A 16,335-nucleotide genomic window follows, 5' to 3' on the forward strand; every position below is an offset into this window, starting at 1 on the left:
CTGTAAATGTGAGGGACTCTAATTTATAACTTATTAAATCTCTAGTTTAAGAAACTGTTCATAGAAATTTAAACAAAAAATAGTTTAATATATAAAAACAAGTCCTCATTAAAATAAGACAATCAAAAGGTTTTTTTTTAATGGAGAGGATGCAATGAATGAAAAATATAGCTGTCAAGAAAATGAATGCCTTATCAAAATATATTTATAGTTCAAAACAGATAAACAAAATTTTCAAGCAAACTTAGGATGTATGTTGTCTCTTTTACCATCAAAGTCAAGTGAAAACTAAGACAAGTTGCTATTATCCTACGTTTTCTGTCCTCTTGACTTTTCTTCTCCAGTTTTGCATAGAAACTGGAAACATTGACTGCATTTTGGTTCAGCTTTTCTTACTCCTTTGGCCTCAAACCCATAGCTTCTTGATTGCCTCTTCTCTATCAATCATTGCTGAACTCTGCTTCTGTTAGACATTGTGAGTAGGTTTCCTGAAAATTAAATGGTTTTAATTAAAAGGCTTAATTAAAAATCAAGGCTTCTAGAATCAAGCATATATGTTTTAAATAATCGAACAAGACTGCTTTCTCAATATCACCTATTCTCTTCTTTCTGATTTGGCAGTCATCTAAAATCTGAAAACATTGCCCTAAAAATCCATTGGTTTAGTAGCTGTATTGCCTGTGACAAGGACTAGAACACAAAAAGCATTCCATAAATATTAGTGAAGAAATAGTCTTCTGCAAGATGTTTAATTTAGCTAAGCCTCAATTTCTGTCTTAACTTAGGCATTCAGCAGGCCTTCCTTACAAATTTACTGCATATGTTGAAGTTTTTAGAAGCATATGAGGTAATATATAAATTTAAAATAATTTGTTACTTTTGTTTTCAATTCATGGGAGGCAGAGGGTTGGTATTATACTTGCTAATTAATTTGTAGTAGTAAAACTACTAATTTGTAGTAGTAAAATTTGCTGTAGTAAAAACATTCTAGATTTTCAAGAACAATTCTGATTTTATATCGTCTTTCATGTGGTTTCATCATGTAAGCCATTAAAAAATCTCAAATGCATATATATAAATGTGCAAACCATATCTTCTGTCTGTCTCATAGCCGGCTCACCAGTCGCCTGTCAGAAAATGTTCTAATTTGGAAAATATTATCATAGGAGGCTAGTTTCTAGTACAGTGACAGTACTCATGTAACACCTTAAGAAAAATATTGCTGATAGATAGTTGAGGCAAGATTTTTTTCAGGTAATGTTTCCTCTTTGTATTGTTAATATTCGCATTTTAAATATAAAATTTCATAAAGATTTTTACTAAGCATTAACTTTAAAGATAATTTGTTTCAGAGAAATATGGCCGAGCTCGCTAAGGATTCTGCCAGCCGGGGCACTGGCCAAGGAGACCCTGGACCTACTGCTGGACACCATGCTCAGCCCTTGGCCTTACAACAAACAGAAGCAGAAGTTGGTAATTGGATTTTGTTCCCACCAGTCTTTGTAGCATCTGTAATCACCCTTCTGAAGGGTTGCTTTGAGGATAAAAGGAGATCATAGATGTGAACAAATGTGCAATACTATTCTGATATAATGTCTCCTTTTCCTCGATTTCATTTTGTATTTAGAGAACAGGGTTGATTTAGCCCTCGTCTTCTATTTACTGTTTTCCCTCCATTCACAAGTGATTCTTATTACAAGGAGAATTATGAGAGTTTTCATAGAAGTCATGATTTTATTCCCTGACTACGGAGAAATCAAGAAGTTCACATAAGAGAATTGCCAAGTAATAGAGACTTTTTCATTCAAGTTACTGAAACTTATTTCAATCACTTTTTAATGGAAATCTTTCTGAAATGTATGAGATGTTTTCAAATTGATTTTTGAGTTTTTCTGAGGGCATGGGCAGGGTTTTTAATCTCTTTCTTTGCAACGCGTGGCAGAACGATGAATTAATAGTTTAACTTTTCCTTAATGACTTAGACTCTTTGTCACAACAAAAGAATTATTGTACTGCACTAGAGCACCTTGTACACAGAGCTTACTGAGGAGTCTAGGACTTATATTGCCTATTCAATGAGATTTCTGAGCTAGAAATTTGCAAATCCTTTATTGGCTCCCCTCCCTTTTAGCCTGTTGACCCCTTGCAGCCTGTTCCTTTCCTCCCCACACAACTACACAGCACCCACTCTCTACTGCTTATTTGCTGTTTCCATTGTAACCTGGAAAATAACAAATAATTGCCAGGGCCAATCATGCCTACTAAGCAAATAACCTCAGTTTCCACACATGTCTAATTCAGTAGGCAGTGTTACCAGAATCTTAGAGAATCTCTGCCTATATCATCTCTGCCTTTCTCATTGTTCACAAACCCCCTTTTTTAGGTGACTGAGAATATGTTATTGCCATTTCAGTGGATGGTAATATTACCTTAATTTGTATTTTGCATTATACTTTTTATTTTACATCATATTTGGAATAGCTTGAGAATTCCTTTTTAATCTGTGAAATGGGTAGAAACAAGTTTTGGATGTTACTTAGCTTTAGGAAGTCCTATAAATATAGAAGAAATTAGTTTTGGCCAAAGACAAATCAGACTATAAAAATGCTTTTCTTTCTTCAGTCTTTTTTTTCCTTAGAAACAAACATATTGAAAAATTCATTAGAAATAATACAAAACATGTATTAAGTGATAAAGTCCTTTAAAATCCTACCACCAGAGCATATCACTGTTGACTGTTAGGTTATATTCTTCTAATATCTTATTATTTAAAGTACTTTAAACATTAATTATGAAATACTTAGTTCATTCAAAGATTATATGTATGCATCTGTGAGTTATGAAGCCTAACAACCAAGAACCTATTATTCAGCTTCAGGCACAGAGAACATCACCAGTGCTGTTGACCGCAGTTCAGTCCCCACAACTTCTCCCCAGTCTGAGCTAACAAATATTCTGATTGTTAAAAATTATTCTCTTACTTTTTAAAAATGTTTTCATTATGTGTATGTACCCTCAAAAAGTTGTTGCCTTTTTATGTTTTTAACATTATAAAAAAATTGTTTAATACTCATTATATTCTTTGTAACTTGCTTTTTTTCCATTTAACAGCATGCTAGTAAGATTTGTCTATGTTGATGCAATAGCTCTAGTTCATTCATTTTCATAGCTATGTAGTATTTCATGGCATGAATATACTATAGCTGATATATCTGTTCTCTTGTCAGTGGCATTTGCATGGTTTCCAATTTTACAGCAGTATCCCAGATGAAAAATATAAATACAGTATATGATACCAATGTAAGGCTTTATCAGTCCTTTAATGCTCATGAAACTAAGATGTCAGGAGAGAGCTAAGAATAATTTTGCCAGATCAGTGACTTTACAGTAACATTTTGTATATTGGCCGCAGCCTGTGCCAACTGTATTACTGCTTTATTATATCATTTATATTAATATTCTACTTTTTAATCAGTTTTGTCTATTTTAATTTTGTAAATTATATATATTACTAAGGACAACAGCTATTATTTATTGTGTACTTGCTCTATGGCAGGTACTGTGCCAAACAGTTCTTATACATGTAAGTCTCTTAAAAGTTTTTACATCATTTTTAAAATTTGGAAATAATTTCAAACTTATAGAAAAATAAAAAATAAAAATAGTTGCAAAGAACATTCATATACGCTTAATGAGATACACCTATTGTTAACATTTTAACTCCATATGTATATATGTGTATGTGAATATTTCATTTTTTTACAAACCATTTGAGGATAAGTTATATATACATTGTGACCTTTTATGGCTAAGTACTTCAGACTGTACTTTCCAGGAATAGAAATATTTTCTTGTGTAACCTTAGTAAATTTAACATTAAAGGTATGTATTAATCCACTGTTGGTGTTCTAATTTTGTCAATTGACTAAATACTGTCTTACAGCATTTTTTTCTCCTCCTCCAGGACAGAGATTTCTTTAGGGTCAGGTGCTACACTTAGTCACGTGTCTTTAGTCACCTTTAATCTAGAACATTTCCACTACCTCTCTTTGTCTTTTATGACATTGACATTTTTGAGAAATATTCTTTGCTTCCCCCTTTCCCTTTTTTTTTTAACAGAACTTTTCTCATTTTGGGTTTGTCTGGCGTGTCTTCACGATTAGATTCAGGTTGTGCTTTCTTGGCTGGAGCACTGCATGGGTAATATGTTGTCACATCTGAAAGCCCGTGGTGTCCGTTTGTCTTTTATTGGTGAGGTGAATTTTCATTCCCTGGTGAAAATGTTGTCTTAAATTTCTTCACTGTGTAATTACCGGGTTTTTTTTTTTTTTTTTGCCCCACCCTTGCAACTGATAAGCAATCTGTGGGGACACACTGTTAAAACCGTGCAGATATCTTCTCCTCATAAAAACGTTCTCTTAGATTTGACAACCATTGATGATTCTTGCTTGATCCTGTCTTTATTATGGTGGTTGCAAAATTATAATTCTTCCAACTTCCTCCCTCTACTTACCCCAGTTGGCACTCAGCATGTTGTTTTAATCAAGAATCCTCCCATCTCATTTGCCTGTGTATTTATCTGTCCATCCATTCATCTACCTACCTACTTACCAACTCACCTATCAACTTACCGTTCATAAAATTATTGATGACTCATAAATTCCTATTTTTAATACTTTATAATTCATTACTATATTTAGTGCTCAAATTGTCCCAGCTTCAGCTAGTGAAGCTCCTTCAAACTGGCTCCTATGTCCTTGTGACATGTCTGTATTTTTGAGTATTTTCTTACTTTCTGGCATAGGAAGATACTTCAGTCTTATTTTGTATATAACCTCTCTCAGTACTGGAGTCATTTCTTGAATATCCTTGACTCCTATTAGTAGGGAATGGTATTCAGTACCAAGATTCAAAGCAATAGGTTTTATGGCTGTTTTTAAAGTAGATGGTGGTATCCAGTAGTACCTCAGACAAGTAACATGCTCCAAGTCACACAGCCAGTAAGTAGTAGAAACAGTATGTAAATGTCTATCTTAAGCATGACACTCTTTCAGTCGTGCCGTAGCCTTTAGTCATGAGTCATCTGCTTTTCTTTTTTTCTTTATTGGTAGTTCTTAGTCTAAACTGATTTAAAAGTTTTCTGTCATTTAATTTTTGCAGATAAGAAAAAGATCCTTGAAATTAAGGATTTATGCTGTGGACACTGCTTCCAAGAACTTGCAAAGGCAAAGCAGGAATGTCAAGATCTGAAAGGAAAACTGGAGAAATGCTGTAGGCATCTTCAGCATTTAGAAAGGAAGCACAAAGCTGTAGTGGAAAAACTTGGAGGTTAGCATTTAAAGTAGCACTGCTACCAATATAAATCTCTTTGATCCTTGTTGAAATGTTCAAATGTGACATTTTAGTTAATGTGTGCACTGATCCTCTTTTGGGATTAATGTAAACTAATTTGGATCTTATTTTTGCTAATCAAATTATTATTACAAAATTCAAAAGAGGAAGATTTCAGCTCTGATTAAAAAGGTCACATTCCTCTCTTCCTTTCTTGATTGAACAGATATTGAGGGCCCAGTATGTGTCAAGCAGGCTTCTAAGCACTGGGAATGCAGCAGTGAATAAATGGTACAGAATTCCAGTTCTGATGGAGATATGTTCCCTTCCTTCAAGAAGCTTTTGTTTGAGTGAGGAGATCTAAAAAACAGATTAACGAATAATTAAACATTGAGTGCTGTTGGCAGTGTGTACTTAGGAAAAAGGACTGTTAATTCTACCTCTTATTAAAGTTAAGAAAGGTTTGACTAAGCCTTGAAAAATAGAGGTGTTTGCCAAGGAGAACAGCATTTGAGATAGAGGGAAAAGCCATAAACAAGGGCGTGAGGGTCTGGACTGGCCTTTGTCTAGTCCTTTCATCACAATGCTGTGAGGGCATTTGGAAGGGTATCTTCCACCATTTCCCATTGCCCGTCTGAAGGGAAGTTTGGGGGCTTAGATGGCTGCTCCATCTTATCTTTCAGCATTGCTTATAGCCTATATGCGATACTCTTTACATTTGAAATGTTTTCAATTCCTGACTGGTCATATTTCTTTTACTGCTGGACCTTCGTTGCATATGATGTTTGTATTCTGTCCTGTACTTTATCCCAACGTTTACTTTTTAGTCTTAACTCTTGTTCTTTAGGATTCAACTCAGAAGATGCTTTATCTGCAAAGCCCTCCTTGATTTTCCCTAGTCTGGGTGAAGTGGGCTGCTCTTGTGTGGTCCTGTAGCACTTGACTCTTCCTCTATTATCACCATTACTATTCTGTATTTTAATTGTTTGGTCACTTGTACGACACCTTCTCCAAATTCTGAATTTTCTCAGGAGAAGGAATATGCCATATCTTGTTCATCCTAATACCCATGATGCCCACTACATACCAGATAATAAATGTTTAAATGGACAAAAACCAAAATGCCAGGGTCCCAAATAATGATGTCATTCAGAAAAGACCAGCTTAATAAGTATATTTTCTACATCCACTTCTGTCTCTTGCCTTGACACTGGCAATAATCTCCTGACTCACTCTGCTTCTAGTCTAGCCCCTCTGATCCATTCTCCATGGGGTAGCTGGAGCAATCTTTTTAAAAAGTGAATTGAAACATGACACTCTTGTTTAAAACTCTTCAGTGGCTTGCCACGGCCCTCAGTATGAGACACAAAAACACTCAGTTTAATGGAGTTTAAAAAGATCTTGAGGCAGTACCTGTCAGCCCCTCCAGCCTTATCTTTCCCAGCTCTCTTAATTGCTCTCAGTAGAGCCACAGCATGGATTTCACTGTCTTCTCTCTTCACCAAAACATTCTGATCTCATTTGCTAACTCCTACTCATCTTTTCCCCAGTACATGACTTCCTCAGGGAGGCGTTCCTAACCACTGCAGACCTGTTTAGTCCTCCTGTTTTACACTCCCCATGGTTCCTATGCTTTTTATAATATTCACCATCCTTGTAATTGTTTGCTGTCTGTACTTCCCTTTGGAGTGCAGACTTTATAGCAATAAGGATCAAGTCGTGTTCTAGCACTTAGCAGAGTGCCTGGCGTCATAGCACGACTCAAGAAATATTGTTGACTAAGAGAAGCCACCTACTACCATCGACTGCTTATTAGTAAGGCACTTATTACTCTTATTACTAAGAGATATATAATAATTACTTTAAGGCTGGAAGGGGTTTTAAGAATTTTGAGATTAAAAAATTAACAACTGCAATTCCTTTTGCGATTACTTAGCTTTTTAGTAGAGGACAAGAGAGGACATGAGTTATTTGTCCAACTGTAGATATATTTACAACATAGATATGGTAAAATATGATGAAAACCAAGACAACTTGTTTTACATAATACAATGACAGAGCAGTTGGATATGATTATTATTTACAAATAGTATTTAGCACCATACATTGTGATCATATAATAGTTACTCTACACAGTGCTTTTTGAAGCTGATGTCTTCTAAAACTCGTAAGATTTGCAAATAATCAAAGTTGATACTTAAAATCTGACCCTTTGTATCAACTCATTGTTTTAAGTCCGTAGTTTAATTGAATTTTTTTCTTAATGTAAATCTGTTAGGTGATTATATCTATTAAGTGATTACATTAGGTGATTATAGATTGTTTCTTTGTTTCTTAAATTCCATTTTTCCACTCTTTTGGTAGTGTTTATTGGGAAATAGATGGAGTGGCAGTGAGTTAACAAAAAAGTTATATCCATAATCGGGGGAACAGAGTGATTTCTTTCCCCAGCCTGTGGGTGTGTTGAGGGGATGGCATCATAGGAAACTTCAGATGCCATGTTCATCTCATCATTGAGAGGCCTTGTATAGGTGTTGTACATCGTTGTTTTATTTCTGTTATAATCTGTAAGTTAACTAATACTATCACCATTTTACATGTGAAGAAACTCAGATTCAGAAAGGTTAATTTTCCCTAGGCTTATCTACCACGTAAGCAGCAGAGTTAGAATGTAAACTGATGTCTCTGACTCTGAAATTCCTGTCTTTTTCCTTCATACTGCATGGCCTTTATCAGTCTCCTCATCCTCTTTTTAAAAGCTCAAAGAATTGAAAACCTTACATTATTTCTGAAAAGGGTACCTATTTAAGGTTAATTTCTTTTTTGTTTTATATTGAGGTGCATGTTCAGTGTTCATTTATATGAGCATAAACGGTCTACCAGGATCCACAGGGAACATGAAATTAGAAAACCTAGTAGGTTTCTACAGAACTTCAGGACAGTTGGAAAATAAAACACAGGCATTTGAAACAGCTGAAACCCAATTCCAGGACAGTGTGTAACCCAAAGCAAGAAGAAGATGGGATACAGATTTTAAGTGCTGAGAAAACAGAGCAAAGGAATGGTCTGACTAGGGTTTCTGAAGAAATGAACATTACAGGAGAGCAACTGGAAATAACGCAGTCTTCCCTATAAACATTTGTATTGGAACTTAAGGGAAAAGAAGGCTAAAAAACATTTAACTGTCTAATATACTATAAACTTCTTGTTATAGAAGAGAATAATAAAGTTGTAGAAGAACTAATAGAAGAAAACAATGACATGAAGAATAAATTGGAAGAACTGCGAACACTTTGTAAAACACCACCAAGGTATACTTTTACTATTTTAAAGAAATCTAAGTACAAGTATCTAAATTTTTTTAGGGATCAATTATTTTTTTGTTATACAGCAAAAAAGGATAAAAAGGAAGAAAATCCCCCAAAATCTTATTCCCGGAAGGTACCTTCTAGTAATATTTTGTCTCATGTAAGCCTTTCTACACACACACCATGTGTACAGTGTGTTTTTTAACTGAGAATATAAGGTATTTTATAACTTTTTATTAATGTTAGATAAGCATTTCCCTGTGTTATCAGATATTCTGCTACATGTTTTTTTCAATACCTGCATAAATTTTCATGTGGGTTTACCATTCTTTATTGAAGCACCATAACAATTATGTTGTTTCCATTTTTCTCCTATTTTAAGTAACTGTGTAGTGGAGATTCTTGTATATGAGATTTTTTAGCACTTCTCAGTTAATTTTATTAGAGTACATGATACATAGATATTTTTCAAATGAAATCTTTCATTTACCATTTCTGTTTTTGTCATCTTGGTTTTTTGTTTTTTTTTTAGGTCATTGTCAGCAGGGGCCATTGAAAATGCTTGCCTGCCATACAGTGGGGGAGCCTTGGAAGAACTTCGTGGGCAGTACATTAAAGCTGTAAAAAAAATTAAACGTAAGTCCCTAAGAGATTCCTAAGATTTTAAGGATGGCTTGAGCCAGTTTTTTTATTGTTGCTGTTAAATGTAAACTCAGAGTTTACCAGCAGTAGTACTTTCAGAGAATTTTCCAAATTACTTTTTTCTTCAATCTTAGAAGTGATCATTGAAACCTTTTCAAAATTACATAGTCATTGATCATTTTGCCCAAATAATATCTTTTGGCAGTGATATGAGGACAGTCTTAGGTTTATGTTGTTGATTTTTTTGTTTCTTTTTGGACACTAGTATTACTGAAAGTTTAATCTTACAACTTAAATAATTTGTAGTAAAGAAAATGTCTCATGGGTTTTAAATGAGCAATTAACCATTACTTCCTACCATAAACTTTTTTTTTTTTTTTTGAGACAGAGTCTTGCTCTGTCGCCCAGGCTGGAGTGCAGTGACATGATCTCGGCTCACTGCAACCTCCTCCTCCCGGGTTTGAGGGCTTCTCCTGCCTCGGCCTCCCGAGTATCTGGGATTACAGATGTACGCCACCACGCCCAGCTAATTTTTGTATTTTTAGTAGAGACGGGGTTTCATCATATTGACCAGGTTGGTCTCAAACTCCCAACCATAGGTGATCCACCCGCCTCAGCCTCCCAAAGTACTGGGATTACAGGCATGAGCCACCATGCCTGGCTTCCTCCATGAACTTTTAAGGACTTTGGAGATGGATCTAGTTAGCAATTGTTCTATTGTTTCTGATTATTATTTCTCATAGCTATAAATTTATCAAGTTCTTGTCAGTACCAAGTGGTGCCAGCATATCCTGTAGAGTATTCTCCTGGTGTGTGTTTTCCCTGTTTTGAATACTTCCTAGTTTTTAATTATAAAATTGCATAGAATGGATATATGTCCCAAAACAATAACTAGTGTTTATATAGAATTAAAATTACATTTCTTTTTAACAAAAAGAGCAGGAAAAGTCTGAAGTTTCACGTATAATTGGTAGATTCAGATTCACGTATAGATGTTCTGCAAAGCTCATTCAGTATTAATAAGGGAATTTGCTTCTCCATTGTTACGGTGCTATCAAAGGGCATATTGCTACAAGCAAAGCAACTTTTTGTTAATAGTGTATTAATTGGGAAGTGGAATTTTAAGTATTTTTTCATCTTAACATGATAACTTGTATGTATATATGTATATTATGTTTTATTTTTTAGAAAGTTGGTTGGTTCATTTTGTGTTCACAAGTACTCCATTTCATTTTCCATTTCAAATAATGAAAAATAGTCTCCCAGTTAATATTTTTGCATAGAACTTCTAATTTTCAGATGCTTACTGACACTGAGAGGGAGATTCCTGTATGAATTGGTATCCTTAATATAACAGAGATGGTGAAATTCTAGATGTAGGAGGTAGTCTTGGATTTATTTAGAAAACAAAAAGCCTTAGCTAATAGTAGTCCTAATCAAAGCTATATTGACTTAAAAAAAAATTAAAAATACCTTGAAAGCTGTGAGCTATGTTTATCTGTAAATTTCAGATGCCAACTATAAGTCCCATCACCCTCCTTGTAGTCTCATTTTGTATATCTCTCTTATGGAGTGTAATATTATATTTAGTTAGATGCTCAAAAAGTACTGCTGAAAAAATTGTCAATAAATATCGCAACCTAAATTTTCAGAGCACAAGAGAAGAATATGAGTCTCTCCAGCTCATATTGCCTCCTTTTCTTCGTGTTTGCTTTTTCCTTTCTTTTTGCTTAACTTTTTCTTTGTATTTTATTTTTCTCTTAACTGGACATAATGTACAACTGAAATACATATGTTTCTGTGTCTCATATTTACAGTATTTTCTTCGCTAATTGTTTTAGAATGTGCCAGAATTTCGCTGGGGAATATGCCATGTTTCCTTACTATATGTAGCTGTCATCATTCCAAAAGAACTTATAGATTACTTCTCATTTGAGTCTACCAAAATGATGATCTAAAATATTCCATTTTAATGACTGTGGAAAGTATAATGTTTAAACTATACTTAAAATCACTTCATCTACCAGAAAATTGATCTGAAGTCTGCCCCTCGTTTCTGAAAAAGTGCTAATAAAAATGCATTCTGTGGGCATTTTCTCACTGCACTATAGGTGATATGCTTCGTTATATTCAGGAGAGTAAGGAACGTGCCGCAGAAATGGTAAAAGCAGAGGTACTGCGAGAACGTCAAGAAACCGCCAGAAAGATGCGCAAATATTATTTGATTTGCCTCCAACAGATTTTGCAGGATGATGGAAAAGAAGGGTGAGTTCGGTCTGAACAATGTGTCCTGAGATTACCAGGACAGCATGTTGTCATTTTTAAAGCATTTTCTTTAACCACTAAATTAACTATTTCGACATGATCAGCCATAGGGAGTTAAGAGAGGTTTATGACTGTGCTACCAAATGTTGGCAGAGCCAATAGGAAAACAGAAACTGGGGTTAAGGCAACTCATTTTTTCCTTAAAACTGTATTTTTAATATTCTGGAATTCCCCACAGGGCTGAGAAAAAGATTATGAATGCTGCTAGCAAACTTGCTACAATGGCAAAATTGCTGGAAACACCTATTTCTAGTAAGTCCCACAGCAAAACTACACAGTCAGGTATGTCAAAGTGAGTCACCAAATGGTTTTCCTATCTCTTCTTTTTTGGTTATTTAATATTTTCGTATGAAAAAGGCAGGGAAGATAAGGAATAAGAGTTAATTTATGAGGTTGTATAGTTAAACTGCAAGTTTACAGAAAAAGAGTATACAGTTTCCAATTCAAGTAGGCAAACTGAGCAGGCCCATCAGCTTCCAGTTGCTGCTTCCATCCCTAGAAATGGTAGAAAATTTTCAACAGCAAATAAAAATGAGAAAAAGAGGAAATTATAACTGTGTTTTAAAAGGTGGCATTAGGACAGACACAATGGCTCACACATGTAATCCCAGCACTTTGGGAGGCTGAGGTGGGAGGATCTCTTGATCCCAGGAATCTGAGTTTGCAATGAGCCATGATTGTGCCACTGTCCTCCAGCCTAGTTGAAAGAATGAGACCCTGTCTCAAAAAAAAAAAAAAAAAAAGTTGCCGTGGATAGACCAGAAGTGACAAGAAATCCCTGAGAGAAAGAAGACAGTATAGGATGGGAGATGGAAACCTCAGTTCAAAACCACTAAGAGATGACAACTGCAAGTAGGAGCAATATCAAAACTGTTCCACATGTGAGGGTGGTACGTTCCAGGAGAAGTAGAGGGCCTAGGGGGTATCAATGGGGTAATTAGTTGATGTTCTAGACCAACAGCAACCAGGTAGGGTTAGTCCTCTCTTTATTTCTCTTTCTCCCCTTCCTCCTCCAACCTCAATATTGAGCTGGGCAACAACAGCAGGAACAAAGAATCTGGGAGCAGGGCACTGCTCCAGGTGGCTAGCTATATCAAGCAGGAACTGGGAGCCCACATGCCCAGAGTCTCAGCTATTAGATCTTTCTACTCTGTAGCTCATTTTCTCTACCCCCACTCTCAACCCCTTTAAGCAGGAGCACAAACAATTATGTTATCCAGGATATCTAAAAGATAAGCATTTAACCAAGAATCACTATATATTTATAGAAAACCATAACAACACACACAGAGACACCACACTAATGGCAAGAAGAAAAAATCCAATAGAACTTATGTTTAAGAAAACAGGATTCATAGAACAAACAACAGGACCTGAGAATGTTAAAAAGCACAGTATTCTAACATGTAAGAGGATATGGTAGAGGAAATGAAAATTTGCTAAGAATTTTACTATTTTTAGGGAAAGAATATAGATACTAATAACACTGGTCATTGCTAGAAAAATACAGGTTTTAAGTATGTCTGTTAACATTCAAGAGTAGCCGGGCATAGTAGCTCTTGCCTATAATCCCAGCACCTTGGGAGGCTGAGGTGGGAGGATTGCTTGAGCCCAGGAGTTCAAGACTATCCTGGGCAACATAGTGAGACATTGTTGCTACAAAAAATTTTTTAAATTTTTTAAATGGGGCACTCTGGTGTTGGGAGGATCACTTGAGCCTGGGAGGTCAAGGCTGCAGTGAGCTATGATCACATCACTGTACTCCAACCTGGGAAACAGAGCAGACTCTGTAAAAAAAAAAAAAAAAAAAAAATTTAAGAGTAACCAACAAAGACAAAGAACATATAACTTTAAAACTGGTAAAGGAAAACCTTGTAAAGAAACGTTTTTAATCTAACAAAATCAGGCAAGAGGAAAAAAAACTAGAAAGCCATGGGTAAGTAGGACATAATAGTAGTTTGAAACATCAGCAATCATACTAAATATAAATAGGTTAAACTCAGTTATGAAAAGACCACAACTTTCAAATAGGGGTTGTTAAAAATACAGACATTTGCTGTTTTTACAAGAAGAACATTTAAATTACAAATCAGGGGATGGAGACTGATATACCAAGCAAATGCGATGTTGGTATTAGATAAATTATTGAGATAAATAAAAGATTAGCTAAATTAGAGTTAGCATTGAAAGGGACAAAGGTCATAGTTCGTAATGATAATGGAGTAGTCTCCGGAGAAACTATTATTTTTTTCTTTCTGTATATAATAACACAGCTTTAAAGCCAGAGCTGATAGAAAAACATGAAATTGGTAAATTCTTAATCACACTGGGAGATTTTTAACATATGAATGGGGATGTGGGGCTTTTGAACCTCTGGAAAACTTGAAGCTGAAATTGTTCAGGAGTCTGTGAGTGCGATGTTGGTAAACGTTCCTCATGTAGAAGCATAAAGATTATTTGTATAAATTTTGGAATGGTGATGTGAACCTTGGGTATGAAAAGGCAGTAGCATATAACAAGAAAGTAACTTTCTGGATCTGGGGCAACAGTGTACAAATAATGTCCCCAGTAGAGAAGCAAATCCTTTTCATAGACTCTAGAAACAAAGGCATGCCACTCTGAGATATAACACCTCTAATTCCATGCTATGTGGCTGCTTTATCTTTGATCAAATTTAGTGCCTTAGCTAATTAAAGCAGAAAGTCTATTTAGCTGTTCTAAAAGTGTGTGTGTAGATATTGGGTGAGTTGGGTTCTTTGAGCAAACTTGTCAGAAACTCCATTCTTGACATCAGTACAGAATTGAGAACATTGTGATTGGATCTTGAAATGCTATAACATCTATTGCAGAAAATGATAGGTCAGGTGGATAGCCATAATAAGAATATATTGGATTTTGGTAACAAAATTACCAAGCTTTATCTAGTGGATAAATGTAAAAGAATATTTTTAAATGTCTGGCATTGATGTATTTTCTTTAAGAATGATTATTGCATATAAGTATTCTTTGGGAATACATAAAACATAATTTTTTATTTATTTTTTTAAGTTTTTGACTCAAGGATGATCTTCCCTTTAAATATTAACTTTCTCTTAATTTTATGTTTCCTTGCACATAATAGCTTTGCCCCTAACTTCAGAGATGCTGATTGGAGATGAAAAATCAAAAAGAAATGATGTGAATCAGAAAATACCATGTTGTAATGTAAGCAAATCAAACAGTCTAAACACCATCACAAGAAGTGTGTGCGAACAAGTTCCCAAGAGGAGGGCTGCTTGTAACTTACAAAGGCTGTTAGAGAACTCAGAGCATGGGAGCAGAAAGCATGTGGGATCCAAAGAGTCACATTCAGAATTCCAGTTTGGGGACAGTACTTGCAAGCACCTAAACAGTTTGCCAAAGAAAGCTTCTCATGAGTTTGTTCCTTGCGAAGGTGAAGGAGGCTTTGGTTTGCACAAGAAGAAAGACCTACTCACTGATAATGGTTCTGAATCACTTCTGCATTCAGCTGCATACCCCTTTCTTGGAACGTTAGGAAATAAACCCTCTCTTAGATGTACCCCTAGTCCTTCTGAATCAGGATGCATGAATATAATCTTTCATGATCCTAATGAAAGACTTGGTTTAAAAGTACGTAAATGCAATCTACCAATGGAAAGTGAAAATGTGGCATCTGAGAAAAGTCAAGCTTTGGGTGTTCAGGAACCTCCAGTAAGAGATGGAGGGGACCTTAGCGACAACTTGGACTGGCCTTCCAGCAGTGCAACTTTACCCTTTGACAGTCATCAAGCGTCATTTGTATGTAGTAGGCCACAAGGAACTGAATCTGTTAATTCTAAACAATTTTCACCATCCAGTTGTCTTTCAGATACAGAGAATAGTAATACGATTTGTCAAACAATGAAGTGTAAGCATGATCAAACTCCATACCTGTCAGAAGAAACCAAGTATTTGCGGCCAGGAGAGATCAATGTGACTCACCAACCTCTGGCTCATCACAAGGCTAATATATTAAAGTCAGATTTCAAAAAACTGAGCAGTACATTACCATCTTCAGTGTGTCAGCAGCCTTCAAGAAAATTAATCATTCCGCTATCTAGCCAACAAGATAGTGGCTTTGATAGCCCATTTGTTAATCTAGACTAATTGTGGTACAATATTTAAGAAGAATCGTTAATATATTAAAAAGTAAATGGAAAGAGAAGACTTCATACTGAAAAAAACAATTGTGAGCCCTGCCTCTTTTGAGATCTGTTATACAAGTAAAGCATTCTTCTAAAATTACTTGAGATATTTATGTTGCCTTAATGTTCCAAAGGCCGGATGGTGTATGTATAATCTGCTTTTGTGGGATGCATTTTTGCTTGCTAAACCATCTATTTTTATACTCATAAACTGACTCACTCTGCAGTGTTAAATTATTTAAATAAACTTGCATGTGGTCTGTAGAATTGTTATAAATTATTTTGTAGTTCAGAATATGGAAATGTCATATCAACATCATGTTTGAAATTCACCCAGAAAAAACATAAATTTTGATTTGTGTGTATTATCAGCCAGATTTAGTTTTTGAAATTAGTCATGTTTAATGAGGCTGTAAACTTAGTCTAAACTTTCCTAGAAATATCTATTCAAACTTTTGATCTTTGTTTTCAGTTAGAGAAAAGAGGTTTTCCAGGGTTGACTACAAAATACATTGCGGTGTCTTGGTTTTATTACTGAAATATTA

At 35.2% G+C, this 16,335-nt stretch overlaps 1 protein-coding gene across 1 annotated transcript in view; it reads left to right on the plus strand.

The window, feature by feature from the left end:
• Positions 1 to 16,057, plus strand: part of CEP152 (centrosomal protein 152) — a 77,151-nt gene extending 61,094 nt beyond the window's left edge. The window contains exons 21-27 of the mRNA XM_017544039.2: positions 1,353 to 1,473; positions 5,161 to 5,328; positions 8,546 to 8,642; positions 9,172 to 9,275; positions 11,393 to 11,546; positions 11,785 to 11,888; positions 14,728 to 16,057. Coding sequence (XP_017399528.1) covers positions 1,353 to 1,473; positions 5,161 to 5,328; positions 8,546 to 8,642; positions 9,172 to 9,275; positions 11,393 to 11,546; positions 11,785 to 11,888; positions 14,728 to 15,752 — 1,773 coding nt within the window. The 3' untranslated portion in view covers positions 15,753 to 16,057. The remainder of the gene's footprint in view (positions 1 to 1,352; positions 1,474 to 5,160; positions 5,329 to 8,545; positions 8,643 to 9,171; positions 9,276 to 11,392; positions 11,547 to 11,784; positions 11,889 to 14,727) is intronic.
• The last annotated feature ends 278 nt before the right edge of the window (positions 16,058 to 16,335 follow it).

The sequence above is a fragment of the Cebus imitator genome, unplaced genomic scaffold (assembly GCF_001604975.1).
Source record: "Cebus imitator isolate Cc_AM_T3 unplaced genomic scaffold, Cebus_imitator-1.0 Scaffold9, whole genome shotgun sequence".
NCBI classification, from domain to species: domain Eukaryota; kingdom Metazoa; phylum Chordata; class Mammalia; order Primates; family Cebidae; genus Cebus; species Cebus imitator.